This window comes from Anguilla rostrata, chromosome 11, assembly GCF_018555375.3.
Source record: "Anguilla rostrata isolate EN2019 chromosome 11, ASM1855537v3, whole genome shotgun sequence".
In the NCBI taxonomy this organism is placed as follows: Eukaryota; Metazoa; Chordata; class Actinopteri; order Anguilliformes; family Anguillidae; genus Anguilla; species Anguilla rostrata.
In genome coordinates, this window is record NC_057943.1 from 33424485 (window position 1) to 33442487 (window position 18003).

Genomic DNA, 18003 nt, shown 5'->3' on the forward strand with positions numbered 1-18003 from the left:
AAACAGCGACCGCTTTTCCGCTCGCCGCTCGGAGCCTACCTGCTTTCCAGCGGACCAGCTCCTCCTACTTTCCAGAGGCGGTTTACTTTCTTTGTCGTGTTCAGACTAACGAAACGGAAACGAAATGAAACGAAAATCGAAACTCGCTCTCTTGGTATGTGTGCGCCCGGTCACCGGGCCTGAACTGTGGAGAGAAGCAGACCTTTAAGCAACGTGTGCGTTGTACGTGTGCACAGGCAGCTGGCCGTGGGTGCCTGGATGGCCAGCAGGGGTCGCTCAAGCGATGAAAAGTGCTATCCCTACTGACTGAATCTCTCGCATGTATCCCCTGGGCGCCCCGCGGAGCTGCTGGCTACAGTTGGTACTGGCATGGGCCAGATTCGATCTGACACGTTATCGGCTTTTAAAAACGTCCCCTCCCCCTCGCCTTATTTCTCGCAATATGTTTACCGCCACAGAGGGAAGATCAGCTAGTAGAGAGAGAGAGATCAGCCACACGAGAGAGATCAGCATGTGCATTTAGCGGCTGTGCCGCCACCATCGAGGAAACGACAGCTCTCTTCTCATCTCATCCTTGATCCTCTTCCCTCCTCTACTCTCCTGTCCTCTTTTCTACTTCCCCCCTTTTCTTTCCTCTTTTCATTCCTGCCAGCTGTTTGTTTTCATCTCTCTGCTGTAACAGATGCAGGATTCAAGAGCCCAGGAGCATCAGAAAAGCACGGGACCGGGATTCAGTCGACCCTGGGACCTTTTATTATTGTGACTCTCTCCCTACCTCCCAAGTGTGCACTGGCCAGCTGTGCATTATGCACATGCCTGTGCGCTCCCTCCTGAATATATAATGCATGCATTTATGCGCAGATTAGACCTGTAAAATCGATAGGCCAATTTAAGATATTGTACCTGATGAGCGATGGCATTTGAAGAGTGCGATCGCTGACTCGCATGAGAGTTTATTCCGTGAGCCTCGTCACCTCTGTCAAAAAATGCGCTCTCCGCCATTAGGAAGCTGCCTTGACTGTTGACCTGGTGCTCCGTCAATGAGTATAGACTGCGTAACAGCCTTGGGTGTGCTTTATCTGCCACAGCACATCTTTTTAACTGCAGCGGACGTGAGTGCGCTTTTTCTGCTGGAAGAGGAAGTGCAAAGGGAGTCCTGTGAATCAGTTCCAGCGGTGCCTTGCATCGGCACGTGTCAGCGATTCAGTTCCACGGGAGCAAGGACGGAAATGGCGTGGAAATTTACCGGCCCTCCTGTGAGGGCTGGCGTGATTTCCGTTCAGCGCTTCTGGAACCAAAGGCGTCAACAAGCGAGGGGCCGTTCGCAATTCTCCCTGGATGCATTGCGAGTTTGCGCAAAATTTCGTTCTGCGGTTGTGCTCGTGACAAAGAGGACAGGGAATTTTCCGAGTCAGCCCGGCCTGTGAAAGTAAGAAATGCCTTAGGAACAGAACAGACTGTTGCCTTGCTGTCTTTCATCACCCAGCTTCCTTAATCTCCTTATGTTAATAGTAAAACCCCAGGAAAAAATAAAAAATAAAACATTTAAACAGGCTTCAGTGCCTCTCACTCTGGGTTTGTTTTTTCTCAGGTGGGAGGGGGGTGTAAATAAATTATATAAATAAACATTGAGGTTCAAAGCTTGAAAAAGCTCTGGAGATCAGCGCATGCCCCAGTCTGGCTGTACTCCGCTGTCACCTGAAAGCGTAATCCGCCTCTCCCTGTCCCCTCCCTCTGCGGAGAGAGGGGTTCAGACAGAGACGCTGCCGGGGAGAGCGTCTTTGATGAGCTTTGCTGGCGCGCATTTGCCTGATCCCACACTTTTCATCTGCGCCTCTAGTGTCCCTTTCTGTTTTCCATCCCTCCTATTTGTCACATCGCCCCCCCCCCCCCCAGAGAGGTGGCCTTGCTACGGTGACTCATAATCCCTCGAGTTTCAGCGGGTTGTTTGGGCTGTTTCAATTGTGTGCGACCCAACGTGACTCGCGGTTAGAGAAAACGGCGACTGTGACAGGATGTCAGCGGGAGATTTGTCTATTCCACCTCTTCCCCCTCCGCCCCCTGCCCCCCTGCCCCCCTCCCCGCTGAGCTAACGCAGTGGACTCCCTCAGATGCTAAGGGTTCAAGTGAAGTGCATTCCGGCAATCTCTTTATTCGGCGGGGTCGCGCTGGTGTTCCGCTCTCGATGCGCGGGAGGAAGGATATCCGCGGGGCAAACTGGCTCTCGACACACACGCGTAGAAGCGCGGCCATGTGGCGAATTCGCCATTCCCGTCGCCGGCAGACCTCAGCACCACCACCTCTAAAAATAGTGCCTTAAAGGCGTTTATGAAGTTATACTCACAGGTGTCGCGACACTGGGTGTAGATGGGGCGGGTGACGTCTTTAACAGGGGCTTGGCAGGGCCTTGCAGTCGGGGGGGGGGGGGGGGCGGCATGATAAGCTCCACTTACGTTGTGAAAGCACAGCCGATGTAAAATTGCTCAGCTGTGTATGATTTTCGCAGCACCGTTCCAGCGCGGTGCGAACGCGATGCGTCTGATTAGGAAGGCGCTTGTGTTAGGTGGAACGCGCCCTACAGGCATGGAAAGTCAGGTGCCTTTTTTACGCCTACATTTCCCACGAGGCTCTCTTCCGCCGGCATGCGTGTTAACATTCCCTGTGCGCTGAAGCTTTAAAGAAAGGTTGGGACATTGGTTCTTTTTTGATTTTGGACAATCCAAAAATTTTGTATATACTAGTATAGGTACCTATGACCATAAAAGGATATGGAATATATACATATTTTTTCAGGGAAACCATTTTTTTTTAAGGCCTCAAATATATTTTTTAGCTTTTGTACTATAGAATTCACAGTCTTGACTTAGTTTTTCCACAATTTTAAATCAGTAATCACATGTTTTCAACAGTTCCTATGGCTTCAATTACGTTTTAGGGCTCAAATTAGGGTTAGGGTTAGGAAAACGATAAGTCTGAGGGTCGAGGCAAGTTCACGGCTGTGTTCAGCAGGTTAAAGAAAGGTTGGGACATTGGTTCTTTTTTGATTTTGGANNNNTATATCCATATTTTTTCAGGGAAACCATTTTTTTTTAAGGCCTCAAATATATTTTTTAGCTTTTGTACTATAGAATTCACAGTCTTGACTTAGTTTTTCCACAATTTTAAATCAGTAATCACATGTTTTCAACAGTTCCTATGGCTTCAATTACGTTTTAGGGCTCAAATTAGGGTTAGGGTTAGGAAAACGATAAGTCTGAGGGTCGAGGCAAGTTCACGGCTGTGTTCAGCAGGTTAAAGAAAGGTTGGGACATTGGTTCTTTTTTGATTTTGGACAATCCAAAAATTTTGTATATACTAGTATAGGTACCTATGACCATAAAAGGATATGGAATATATACATATTTTTTCAGGGAAACCATTTTTTTTTTAAGGCCTCAAATATATTTTTTAGCATTTGTCCTATGGAATTCACAGTCTTGACTCAGTTTTTCCACAATTTTAAATCAGTAATCACATGTTTTCAACAGTTCCTATGGCTTCAATTACGTTTTAGGGCTCAACTTAGGGTTAGGGTTATGAAAACGATAAGTCTGAGGGTCGAGGCAAGTTTACGGCTGTGTTCAGCAGGTTAAAGAAAGGTTGGGACATTGGTTCTTTATTGATTTTGGACAATCCAAAAATTTTGTATATACTAGTATAGGTACCTATGACCATAAAAGGATATGGAATATATACATATTTTTCAGGGAACCATTTTTTTTTTAATGACTCAATATATTTTTTAGTCTTGTACTATGAATTCACAGTCTTGACTTAGTTTTTCCACAATTTTAAATGAGTAATCACATGTTTTCAACAGTTCCTATGGCTTCAATTACTTTTAGGGCTCAACTTAGGGTTAGGGTTAGAAAACGATAAGTCTGAGGGTCGAGGCAAGTTCACGGCTGTGTTCAGCAGGTTAAAGAAAGGTTAGGGACATTCGTTCTTTTTGATTTTGGACAATCCAAAAATTTTGTATATACTCGTATAGGTACCTATGACCATAACAAGATATGGAATATATACATATTTTTCTGGAAAACATTTTTTTTTTAAGGCCTCAAATATATTTTTTAGCATTTGTACTATGGAATTCACAGTCTTGACTTAGTTTTCCACAATTTTAAATGAGTAATCACATGTTTTCAAAGTTCCTATGGCTTCAATTACGTTTTAGGGCTCAACTTAGGGTTAGGGTTATGAAAACGATAAGTCTGAGGGTCGAGGCAAGTTCACGGCTGTGTTCAGCAGCTTAAAGAAAGGTTGGGACATTGGTTCTTTTTTGATTTTGGACAATCCAAAAATTTTGTATATACTAGTATAGGTACCTAAGACCATAAAAGGATATGGAATATATACATTATTTTTCAGGGAAAACATTTTTTTTTTTTAAGGCCTCAAATATATTTTTTAGCATTTGTACTATGGAATTCACAGTCTTGACTCAGTTTTTCCACAATTTTAAATCAGTAATCACATGTTTTCAACAGTTCCTATGGCTTCAATTACGTTTTAGGGCTCAACTTAGGGTTAGGGTTATGAAAACGATAAGTCTGAGGGTCGAGGCAAGTTCACGGCTGTGTTCAGCAGGTTAAAGAAAGGTTGGGACATTGGTTCTTTTTTGATTTTGGACAATCCAAAAATTTTGTATATACTAGTATAGAAACCTATGACCATAAAAGGATAAGGAATTTATACATATTTTATCAGGGAAAACATTTTTTTTTTAAGGCCTCAAATATATTTTTTAGCATTTGTACTATGGAATTCACAGTCTTGACTTAGTTTTTCCACAATTTTAAATCAGTAATCACATGTTTTCAACAGTTCCTATGGCTTCAATTACGTTTTAGGGCTCAACTTAGGGTTAGGGTTAGGATAACGACAAGTCTGAGGGTCGAGGCAAGTTCACGGCTGTGTTCAGCAGGTTAAAGAAAGGTTAGGACATTGGTTCTTTTTTGATTTTGGACGAGCCAAAAATTTTGTATATACTAGTATAGGTACCTATGACCATAACAAGATATGGAATATATACATATTTTTTCAGGGAAAACATTTTCTTTTTAAGTCAGGTGATGCGGTGGAGGCATGATGCTCTGCGCCTAGCTTGCCTCTCCTGGCTGATCCGTCTGGGTGATGGGAGATTTAGGTCTGGGTCTGGACCATCCTGTTAGCCAGATGGAATCGCTGCTCATTTGAAATATCCACGTTGGTGCCCTGCAGAGACAGGTTAATCTGGGTAGCTTTGCTTTTTTTTGCTTTTTGATTTGAGTACCTTTTTCCTTATTTGAAAAAGACCAAAATACCGGCACTAAAACCACTGTAGCAATCAGTCTTTAATGCTGTCATTATCCAAAGATTATAATTTTTTTTGGCTGAAGCTAGCATTCGGCCTCATTTCCACATCTTTGCTCCTAGAGAGAGCGGTTCTCACTGTCCCCCCTCCTTCAGAATCACCTCATCAACACCCTGTACTCACATTCCCCTAGTCCCAGACCAGTGCTGACATATTGGATCTGTCTCATAACACAGCTACCTGCGACTGCATTCCCCTGGACCCAGATCAGTGCTGACATATTGGATCTGTCTCAGGATCCTGGAACATTTAATTGGTAGTTTTCTCTAAGCTCACTCCTAATTGGACGCCATTGGCTGTATGGTTTTAGGTTAAATTGGTTTAGTAAAGGTGAAATATGATACATTTGCTGTACTCTATTGCGTTTTGAAATCCCCTAGTTTTAAGTTTGCATCAGGTAAGAGAGTCAAATTGGCAATGTAAATAATTGTTGATACACTGTTCAGTTAAGTCATTCTGTTTAATGCTCATGCTGCAGTGGCAGTTTGGATCTGCTGTATGTGGATCTGCTGTGTGTGGATCTGCTGTGTGTGGATATGCTGTGTATAGATCTGCTGTGTTTGGATCTGCTGTGTTTGGATCTGCTGTGTGTGGATCTGCTGTATGTGGATCTGCTGTGTTTGGATCTGTTGTATGTGGATCTGCTGTGTATAGATCTTCTGTGTTTGGATCTGCTGTGTGCGGATCTGCTGTGTGTGGGTTGGCTGTTTGAGAGGTATGATGTGCTTAAGGGATCTCAAATACGTGTCTGTGTCCGAGTATGTGGTTCTGTGTGTGTGTGTGTGTGTCTGATCTCAGTGCTGTATGTGTGCTAGTGATTGTAATTTTGAGTGCATGTCTGTATGTTGGTATGTGTCTGTGTGTGCCTCTGCATGTGTATGCTTGTGTGTGCATGTTTGTGTTTGTGTACGTGCATGTGTGTGTGTATGCTCCTTCATTGTTGTTGAGAATTATGAATGTTGAATGGGGGCTTGTTCAATAAAACATTAATCTTTGTCTGGCATCTCACAGCATGGACTCAATGGCCATCTGGGGAGAGGGAGAGGGAGGGATGGAGGGAGGGGGAGGGAGAGAGAGAGAGAGAGAGCGAGCTCATCAAACAGATGCAGAGCTGCAAATGCCGCTTTCAAAGCCAGGTTCGTCCTCATATGCTCCCCACTCTAACTATGAACAAAAACTCTCAAACACAGCGCGCGCAGCTTCCTGTTTGTGTGTGTGTGCGTACATGTGTGCTTTTATTTCTTAAAAGAATCTTATTTTAAGGCTACACATTATCATAGATAGGTATACCTCTTATCCTTTCTGGGTTTCTTCCACACACTTGTGTTAGCATTAAATTTACACTGGAAAAATAAATACTTTTTTTTCCTTTGTTTTAAAAAAAAAAGTTGTTTATTGGAATGGCACTTTAAATAATTGGGCTGGACCTGCTGTCGATCATTGCATTACCAGTGTAGTAGCGCCTGGTAGAGCCTTGGCCAGTGTTAACAGGCTGAGCTGACAGAGGGAACGCAGGCCCCTTCTGAATTTATAGTGAGGGCATATTACACTCAGTGTAATTGTGTGTCAGGCCAAGCGAACACCACGTTATTTACAAATGCGTGACATTCGGCTTAAGGAGCAGACAAGGCCGTGGGAGAGTGAAGCTACCACAGAAAACCCCATTTATACTTGCCATCTCAGAACGGCAACGTTAAGTACAGCTATGTAGCTTTCTCAGCAGGGTCCGCGCTGGTGCTTGGTCTTCATGAAGGAAATGATGGAAGCTGAAAATCTGGGAGAAGCACCTAATCGCCATGGCATGAGCGCAGAGGATGATCAGCTTGTGTGTGTGTGTGCGCGTCCGCCCGTGTGTGTGTGTGTGTGGCATGGAGGGCAGGTATGATATTGACGTATAAGCTCATAATGTGAGTGGCTCAAATGGGAGATAAGGGGGTCGTGCTAATGGCACGCGGTCCTTACCGATAAATGTCGGGATTAGTTGGCCATGGACGTGCATTCATTTTAGTTATTTTATTTTTTTTGCTATGGCTACAGTAATGCATCATTTCACCAATGGGGACTTCAATTAAACTGATTAAAAAGAGTCACCTGGGAGAAATGGCAGAAGCACATTTAGACGTGGTGCACCGGGGACAACGTGCAGATTCAACAGATTCAGCGCTGCTGCTGTAGCCCTGTTTTCATGCAAAACTTCCTTTATCACCACATTTTCACACAGAAAGGACAGGGTCATTCCATTAATTAGTTCCTATTTTAATTAAACAGAACCAGCAACACAGCACATAGGCATCTGAGGCCTGGTTTGTGGAGCACCCTCATTACACTTTATCTCGTTTGCTTGCATATTTTGTGATAAAAAGAATAGAAAAGATTATGAAAAGCTGTGATTTATCCTGATATATTCTCTGTAAATATAGATTCGCCCTCTCCCATTGACTGCCGCACAACTTGTTAATCTAATTAACACACAATATAATTTTGAATGTCAAACAAGCAGCTATCTGACACTGAATTCCAAAGCACGCATCTTATTATTTGACTGTGAGGAAATCTTCAAAGGCAGAAATGCGCGCAACCTCAACCTCAACATGAAGCAATATCGCCCCCTGGTGAATGGAATGGTTGATTGGCTGTTGGTTGGTGAAATTCTTTTGTAGTTCATGAACCCGGTGCTGGACTCTCAGTGAGTGGTGCGAGGTAAATATTATACATTTATGATCCTGAAAATATTTATAAACTATGAAGGCCCCAAAGCAAGCTAGCTTCCATGATGAAAAATACATTAACATGAATGACATTTGAAAGACAGCTTTCTGTATATTTTTTAAATCTGAATCTAGCACATATTGTGTTATTATTATTATTATTATGAGTAGTAGTAGTAGTTGTATTATTATTATAGAAAGTTTTTGGTTTGTCCCTCTACACACACACACACACACTTACGGCGGGAAGCAGAGCACCTGCATTGATACCATAAGAGAAGCAGGCTAAGATATAACTGACATTCATCTTTGTTCCGCTGCACACATTGCAGCTGCAGCTGCTTGTTTTGTTCTTTGTTGTGTATTATGCATGATGGCTATATTGAGTGATTTTTATTTTATTTTTTCTGTCTTTTTGATTTGGTTTTTTTTAAATGTTTTGTGGATAATAAGGACAGCTTCAGCTGTACAACCGAGGCATTCTATACCGAGGCTTCTATCTTTCTAATCTCCATTGTGTTATACACCTCTTTCCCTGTCACTGCAATTAACTGTGAAATGACTGTGCTGTCATTGAAATAAGAATATAATAATAAAAAATCAAAGTAGGTTTATGATTTGGGATTGCATTTACCAGGGAAAGAGGTCTTGAAAGACTTCGGTATAAAGTGCAAAATATGGAAAGGCAATCGCAAGATGAACGCGCTACAGGATTGTGTTCAAAACAAAAGACCAAAAGCTAATTGTTACCGTGTGTTTAAGAAAGGATGACAAAAATATCTTATTTGTACAAATTGAGACTACTCTTCAGAGATCGTATCTTGAACCACCAGCTTTGTTTATGTTTGACCCATTGGTCTGTGTAGAGCTGGATACAGTTCAATGAGATACAAACACTGCAAGAGCACATCGCACCAGTGTCCCATTTGGAGTTTGAACCTGAAATTGATGGTCAAATGCCTATGGTCTCAAATATTGCCTTCTGACTGTTCTAACTGGGATTAGCTCAAAGGTTTGTGTTGGTGTGAGTGAATGGATTAAAATTAATGAATTAAATTAATGACAGCAATAATATTAATAAAAACATTAATTTTATTTTTCAAATTAAAAAAAGCATTTTGGAAATGTGGGGCACTTGGAGCCTCTCTCCTCTCTGCCTGCCATTGTGCCAATCCATGCTCTAGAACAGTGCCTTAACAGATACCAGACCATGGGGCCCATCCATGCACTAGAAATGCCGACAGATCCAACATGGGCCCATCCATGCATGAAACAGTGCCTAAGATACAGACATGGCCCATCCATGCACTAGAACGTGCCTTAACAGTACCAGCATGGGCCCATCCATGCACTAGAACAGTGCCTTAACAGATACCAGACCATGGGGCCCATCCATGCACTAGAACAGTGCCTTAACAGATACCAGACAATGGGGCCCATCCATGCACTAGAACAAAATGAAGAGCAAAAATGAAGTTGTTCTCCTTTAGTTTGACATGAAATACCAAGAGATCACATGTATAAAATAGGTAAAACTGTACATGTCCTGAATCATAAACTGTGTGCATAAACTGTGACCAAATATGTGCAAAATGGGTGATATATGGATCTATGAAGCAAAAAGTGAGCAGCATGCCCTGATGTCCTTCGCTGCAGCGTCTCCATATCTACCCAAAATATCTCAATTACACATTGTTATAAATCATAGCATAATCATATTGTGGCGTCCTCGCTAAAAATGATCAGGCAAGCCGTATAGTTTCTCGAAACCTCGGTTTATTTAGAACCAGCTACTGTGTGCCATAGCCAAATTGGATGCTTTGAGAACAAAAGCACTGTGGCCACAGCAAAATTGGTGAAAAGTGCCAAAAACACAGCAACAGCGCACTATTAGATTTTTGTCTGCTCTGCCCCCCACCGCCCCACCAACTACAATGACCCATGCCACACGAACATCCCCAGAACTCCTATGGCTAGCAGGCAACAGGTTGATTGAGAGACGGACCCTGCAAAATGTGCAACATTAAACAGGCCTAACAGCAACACTCATTGGAACTATATAAGAGGAAATTTCCCTGGGTCGCTACAATATATTTTTCTACAAATCAGCTGTTTTGACAAAAAAATGATGTTTGCATCATTTTCAAGTGGGAATAACTATCTTTAGTATACAAAACCTCTCAAAAAATGAATGAAATTATTTTTATCCATTATAAAGCATATAAATATGCCCCTTATGATGGTTTAGGATGAAACGTTGCTATCACACTGTAAAACAAGACAAAAACATTGTGACATACTGTGGTACTCATATAGAACCTTCACTCTTGTATGTTTTTTTTTTTTACACAACAGTATGTAATATTTTGTTGCATGGGGATTGGACATTTTACAAATGTTTCTATTTATGATCACTCCAAGGGAAATTGTACATTCATCTACTAAATATAAGCACACAGTAAATCTGAATGATTCCCTATGTGCCAAGTATAGCCCATGGAGATACTAATGCCCAACATTGTTTACAATAAGATTACTATAAAACATAACACATAACTGAGCCACCTATGAACGCTCACAAAATAAAGCAACCTGGTTTATTTCCCATCGTCTACTGTTTTGAGGAACCAGTAACTCCAGACTTTTCCTCCATATCTCCCTTGGGGCCAGACCCAAGTGGAGACTTGTGCACTTGCAAAGTTGTCTAGAACCCCACTGCAACCATGACCATGAGGTTTCCCAGGAGTCGATGCACGTGCCAAACATGACATACCAAAAATAAAATGGTTACTAGTCTTAAACACTTTTGACTACAGGCATAATCCTGGTCCCTTCTGAAAGGTAACTCTTGGGAGTTGGGAGAATCAGAATGACTCTAAATGTTTCTGAAAGAAAGTAACAGAAGTGCAAACACAGAGGAAGTGGAACTTTTTTTTCCACCTAAAATATTATTTTAGCTATGTCTAGGAGGGTTTCCAAAAAAGCTATTTGAAGAATCCAGAAGGACATTTGGTAATGAAATGATATTATAGCTTTTTAGATGTATAAAATACTATACAGTATGTTGTATACTACATGCCAGTAGAATTTAGCTGAAATTAGCATGTTTTTCCCCAGCCTGTTGCCCCCCCCTCCCCCCCCTCTCCCTCCCCTTGGTCTGGAACTACATAACTACATTAGCTAACTTGATTACTAATCCATTGATTGAGGTCTATTAATTGAAGTTTTCATCAAATACCCCACCCCAATCGACATGTCAAACATGTACCACAATTTCATATGCCACATTTATTATTCAAAATCAGGCCTTACTCCTTAGTTATAGGCGTGCTGAATAATACTGTAAATATATTTTGCGAATGTATTTTAGATACTCACTGATTTAAAATGGGAACAAGTCCTTCATTGCACAAGCTCGGTGCTGTGGAGTCAAAGCTATTTTCACTCAGACAAATGATATCTTCCAAGTCCTCTAGAATTTTGAGTCTTTAGTTTAGATCTAGGCATTGTAAAACAACATCCTTATTAGGCATACAGCTCAAAAACTTTTCTTGCCCGTGCATAATATTTTGAGTGTGAGTACTGAAAAACTTATGGTTTGTTTATGCTGGAGAAACAATGCATGTCCTTTCATGCAATCCTAACAAACTATACACCATTAGAAATGTAATTGCATTGGCTAAAATGCTTTTCAGTCGTCACTACGATATCTTGCCACTGCCTAGATGTGTACTGGGCAGAATTTATACCGTCCAGCTTGAGTTGTTGCAGGCGCTCGGTGGATCTGCATTGGCTATACTGAGGGGCTGCTTGACAGGTACTCGTCAGAGAAGATTGCAGGAGGACTGACATGGCCAGGGAACAATAGTGGAGAGACAGAAAGGGGAGAGCACGAGAAGGTAATGGGTTGTGGGTGGGACAGGGAGATTTGGCCATCTTCAGGGAGTTGTCCTGCAGAGTGAAATGATGGAGAGATGGGGAAGAGTATGTGCCAAGGTCACAGAAGGTGGAAAAACAGCTTGTGAGGGTTAGATGAAAAATATGACAGTGGCTTTATAAACATTAACCTTAGCAGTTACATGACCTTGGTCTCATTTTAACTGCAGAAGTCCTGGTGCACTTAACAATGGAACATTGAAACTCTCTCACTCTCTCTCTCTCTCTCACTCTCAGCTACCTTTATTCTCAAAACCACATTTACACAGTAAGTTGCAGTCCAAATAAACAGGCCCCAAAAGCCATTGGGAAAGGTGGAAACACATTGATTTTCTTCCGTCGTTATGTTGGTTTGTTTTCTGTTTGAGTTCTTTTGTCAGTTTTGTTTCATACAACAAAAGAACTGCTTGAGATTCAGGTCTTCCTTTTTTCATACCAGCAAAACAACATCACAGACCCGAGAAATGCTTTTGTAGTTTGAAAATGAAAGACAGAAATGTTGTTTTGATCTCTTCTTTTTTAGCAAGCAGCAAGGATTCGTCACCGTTGGCGTGCGAAAGGCAGACACAGGAAGGGTGATTTATTTTTCTCGAAATGTCAAAAAGCCACCTAAGACACGTAGGTGACAGATTTTTGTCAACTTTCAAAAACCTGCTTTGTGGTGATTATGATTTTTTTTTTTCTTCTGTCAATAGCGTGAAAGGTAAACAGAAATCTCCAAAGAATTCTGTCAGGTCGCTGTGATGTGAAAGCACGTCAGCGCCAGTTCACCTTCTGCAAGAAGTGACATCACAGTTCGGATAAGCAGCACACGCTTGCAGTGCTGAACTCTTTTTGAAAAGAAAATGGAGAAATTTTTTGAGAAAAATGGTTGGGAAAGTGAAAAGGAATTGGAAATCGCAACATATTGATTTGCCGGACCCACTATGTACTTGGATCATTTTTTGCTTTATAAATATATTCAGAAAAGCAGTTTGTTGCCGGCGATTGTCCTTGCTTGCGTCTCAGTACAATGCAAATGATGTGTTCAATGTGGAGATTGTTATGGTGCACCGCATATATTCTCATAAATTTACCAAACACCTGGAGTCCAAGTACATTTATAAAAATGCTCTTGGATTTAAACATAAATATATGACATGCATTTTACCCACCTCTGATCAGGGGCGTCGTAGTGGGGGGAAAAGTGGGACTGACTACCCAGGGCCCGAAAGGGAGGATGGCCCTCGAAAAGCCTGGAATGATGCAGACTTTCGTGCTACACCCCTACCTCTGATATATAAATCTCAAATGAACAATGGGGCAGCGGTGAAAGGCGAGGAAGGCGGGGTCCTCATGATAGAATTTTGAAACGGGCCCCCATGGTCCAGGGCACATCTCTGTCTAACACAGATTATTAACTGAACATTATTCTTAAAATGAGAACACAGCCCACTTTGTGGATTTGCATGCAGCCCTCAAAGGTGCAGTACTTCAGCATAACCAGCAGGAAAAGGTCTAATGTAATCTTTGTGTAGAGAGACCTCAAAGTGGGATCTCATAAATAGAGTGCAGTCTTTATGCATTTGTATGTATTGCAGCCAACTACTAAAAACAACAACTTCATCTATGATAGTTAATTTGTCCAATTACGTTTGGTCCCTTAAAATGGGGGGGACTATATATTAAAGGGCTGCAATTCCTATATGGTTCACCAGATATGGATGTACACACATTTAAATGAAAGCTGACAGTCTGCACTTTAACCTTATATTCATTGTTTCATTTCACATCCCGTGTGCTGGAGGGCACAGCGAAAATGACAAAAATTGTGTCGCTGTCAAAATAATTGCAGGCTGCACTATAACCACTTAGTCATGGTTTTCTGCATAAACCCCTATTTAAGGTACAATTTGGTCATGTTTTATAAATAAGGTCCTTGCTGTTTTCCCTCCTCCTATGCCACAAAGATAACAGCGTGAAACATCCGGAATTTTCCGTCATCCAAAATAACTAAGTTTCAGGCGTTTCTGTTTTTTTCTTTTTTTTCGTGTGCGTAAGTAATTGGGAACCCATTCTGAGAATGCCTCTTAATGACAGACCAATACTGTGAGGTCACGTTAAAAGCCCCGTCTCCTGGCAACAGAAAGGGTATGCCGCAGGGTGCCATTTCAGATAGCGCTGCGTTCCTGCTTTTTTTTCCCCCAATCGCTTTTTCTGAAAGAAGCTGTTCCTCCGTCAGAGGTAGCTGCACTTAAAGATAAGCGATGCGCTACGAGGCGCTGCCACATTCCTTCCTCCCAGTGACGCTTCAGGTTGCCACGGGTTATCGGCTGTCGCCAGAACTGCTCTCCGCTGCTGTGTGCTAGCTCTCTCCTGTAGCTCTGCGAGGGAAAAAAGGCTACTTGTTTGAACAAGAGTTCATCCGCAACTGGATAGACAAAACTGGCAATTGAAGATGGGAGAAAGAAATGGAGGGTTTCAAATCAGAAGTAAAGTAACACTCCAGGTTGTTGTTAGAGAAAAAGAACAAGTCAAGACAAGCTCAGACAATGCAATTGTGCTCGGAAGAGTCTTCACTTTGATGCTTTAGTGAAATGCGCAGAGAGTCTTTACTTCGGTCCTTTTCTCAAGAGCACATAGAGATAGTGTTCACTTTAATCCTTTATTCAGGTGCACAGGGAGGCAGAATGTTCAATCTGGCCAGGGACACCTCATGTAGGATCAAAATGTTGTCTTAAGAGAAACTCTCTCCAAGCATTTATTCTGTTACCAGAAACATTGTAGACCATTTTCAGAAGGTCTTACACAAAGTTGTAATTTGTTAAGATTAATTACGACTCTTTGGGGGAAGGAAAGGTTCCCCTCGATTTTATAGAGTCTAGGATAATATAGATGATTAGTTCTCAACCTTAAAAATAATTATAGCTACAGACAGAAACACAGGGTCTGGATTTGGCCTTTGAGTGTAAGAATCGAGGAGCAAATCAACTGTTAGGAGAAGTCAGTGAGTAAATAAATGGATTTAATTATGCCATGGTAAAACGATTAATAAACTGATTATTTATTTGATTATTCCAAAGGTTAAGTGGTTATTTAAATGATAGGGATACCACGAGTGCATCCGGGACTCTGATTTTCATGATCATTTATTTGCATTTATTTGCCAAAAACCTTGAATGCTTTGGATTCAATAGTTTATAAAAGAGAACTCTTGGAGCCAGAGAGCCAGCAATTCTATGGGGCATTACTCCATCATGTTTATAACCAAAAGCCTGCCTTTTTAAGAGAAAATAAATGAATAATTTGTATTTTATACATTTAAAAAAAATGTTTTTGCAAGAATCATTTCAAATATGTCTTGGTCTTTTGTAAATGCGAAAAAGTATTAAAACAACACATCAGCAAAGAATTCAGATTTCTTTGCTGACCTTGAATATTGCTTCACCTAGCTTTCCTAACGGTGGTTTTGCCTTCTAGTCCTCATATGGCTAGAATATGTTTTATTAAAAACAGAACATTTTGTATTAATGGAAGATACGTACTATGTGTGATCATTTAAAAAATATAAGATCTTTTCCTTGCAGGAAAAGTGATAGGAATGCTGCCGTTTTGTGAAACGCGAGACGCTTCAATGACATGATCTCAAGTAAAGGTAAGTTCAATTAGGCCCTATAATGATTAAGAGTGATGTTTTTTTCCCGTTTTTAAACATGAATATTATGTGTTTAACCAATGTAATTAAGATGGATGAAAAGAAACAATGGGCCAAGTGTTGTCACAAACATTTTGCCATGTATACAGCTTCAGGTGTTTCCACAAGGCACGGGTAAAGATGTTGTGTTACAAAATAAATTGGTGAGTAGATCATTTGCCTATTTTTTTGGAAGCTAAAATACGTTAATTCAATAAATTGAATTTGGAAATTAGAGGAAAAAAGAACATTTGGCTGCTTAGTTATAGTTCAAATAGCATAAATAGCATACACAATAATATACATTGTTGTTGCTGTTGGGCACCAGTGAGTGTCTGGCCTGGGGCACAGAAATGTTCAGAAACAGCCCTGCCAGGCCACACTGGGCCCCCGGTTCTGTCCTGAATGGTCCAGTTTCTCATTAAGACATGCCACTTTAGAGGTTAAACCTGAAGTTTTAACTCTAGCTAAGCACAATAAATTTTCAGAGAGTTTAGGGAGAGGTTCTGTGCAATCAACCTTTGTTTGATTTCTGTTTTCACCTGCTGTGCCATCTGAACTTCATACATAGTTTATTTTATTGTTGCTGTTGTGTTTTATGTTGCACCATATGTCCCACAAATTAAGTATGCACCGTTAACAAACAATAGATTGTTAACACCATAACCTAGGTTCGGGTTATTTACACTGAGTTTTGTAAATTGAAATATATAGTTTTACATTCTGTAATAAAATAAGTTTTCTGTTCAATTAAAAATTTTGGCTCTTTGGGCTCTCTTGAAATCATAATAACATGATAAATATGGTAAATGTCAGGAGTGTATTTATTGACCTCTTCTGAATAGCTGGTTTGTTAGGGGTATGGCTATAGATAAGGTGTTTATGGATAGCTGTGATCTTTTCAGTCACCTGTAGTGAGCTCATAATGGGTAGAACTGAGACTGAGCAGAAGTCTAATTGATTCAGTTTGTGCAGCAATTCCTCTGACTCCATTTTACTCAAAACGAATGTTTTCCTGACCCCTCTACATGATGAAAAGTCATGCTTCAATACTGTGACTTAGCAGCGTCACCGATTTGACCCCCACACCCCTCCTGTGTGCGTGTGTGTGTGTGTGTGTGCGAGCGCATGTGTGCGTGTGCAAAACAAAACGAGATATGATATTGATAACAGAAATCATGAAACTTCCATGTTCATTTTTTAAATGAGGGCACGGCAAAACCCAACGTAGATAAAAATCAGTGTTCTGTTCCATTGCTCTTTTGAATGTCATTGAAGCTAAGGCCCAGATTCAATCTAAACACATGACTCTTCCTAATTTGCCATTGTGAATTTCAATAAGTGCATTGTTGTTACCTACAGGTGCATTTGTATGTGTATGTCTTGACGGCGGAGTTTAACAGATGTATCAAATGTACAAGGTGACACATTTTGTATTAACTTGTTTAGAATGTGGGTAAATGCTTCCCCCTGCTGGACGATGTAAGCATAACTGAAACCCTGATCAAAAACTAAGAAAGAATGATCTTGTTCCCTTCATGGGAATGTTGAAACTGTGTGAAAAATAATTATGCCAATAATCCCCCAGCCTGTTTTTGTAGCTGAGTTTATTGAAGTGGCGTAGCAAAAGGACCCATGTCACACCGGCTCAAACTGTTTTCCCCATGAGCAATTTTTGTGATTTGACACTTTGATGTGATACATAATGTTTGAAAGACCATGTGCTCTTCAGATGGTAACACAGGGCCAAGTTACATAAAATAATTTGGGAAACATTCGGTAGAACTGCATTGGAACAGAGCTTGTTTAATCTGTGATTAGCTAAGATAAGATAGCTGTAACTTGGTGGATGGTCTACTGGCCAACCCAAAGTAGGCATACGGTATACCTGCCATCCCAAAGTTGGTGGATAATAAATTACGCAATCATAACATGTCAAAATGTTTAATTTCAATTTCTTTATATATTTCTATATACATGTTATCTTAACTTTCTACCATAAATGAACCTTAAAAATACTTCAGCTTCCTAACCCTGTGCAATACATCATACAGCTCTTCAACTAGGGTGCAAAAATATGACATAGGCCAGAATAAACAATAATTTAAAAATTCATATATTTGTCAGTATGGTAAGAAAAAATATATAACCTGAGAAAAATAATAAGTGATTTTTCTCTTTTAATATAATGCACAGAGTCAACATCAATATATGAGTGGAATATTTTTATTTTCCACTAAAAATTAATGGAGCTGGCTTTGTGAGCTAAAATCACAGATATCAGCAACGGG

General features: G+C 40.9%; 1 protein-coding gene across 1 annotated transcript in view; it reads left to right on the top strand.

Annotated features, from left to right (window-relative positions):
* Positions 1–15630: 15630 nt before the first annotated feature.
* Positions 15631–18003, top strand: part of LOC135234654 (carbohydrate sulfotransferase 11-like) — a 37144-nt gene continuing 34771 nt past the window's right edge. Inside the window, exon 1 of the mRNA XM_064299477.1 lies at positions 15631–15673. Coding sequence (XP_064155547.1) covers positions 15658–15673 — 16 coding nt within the window. The 5' untranslated portion in view covers positions 15631–15657. The remainder of the gene's footprint in view (positions 15674–18003) is intronic.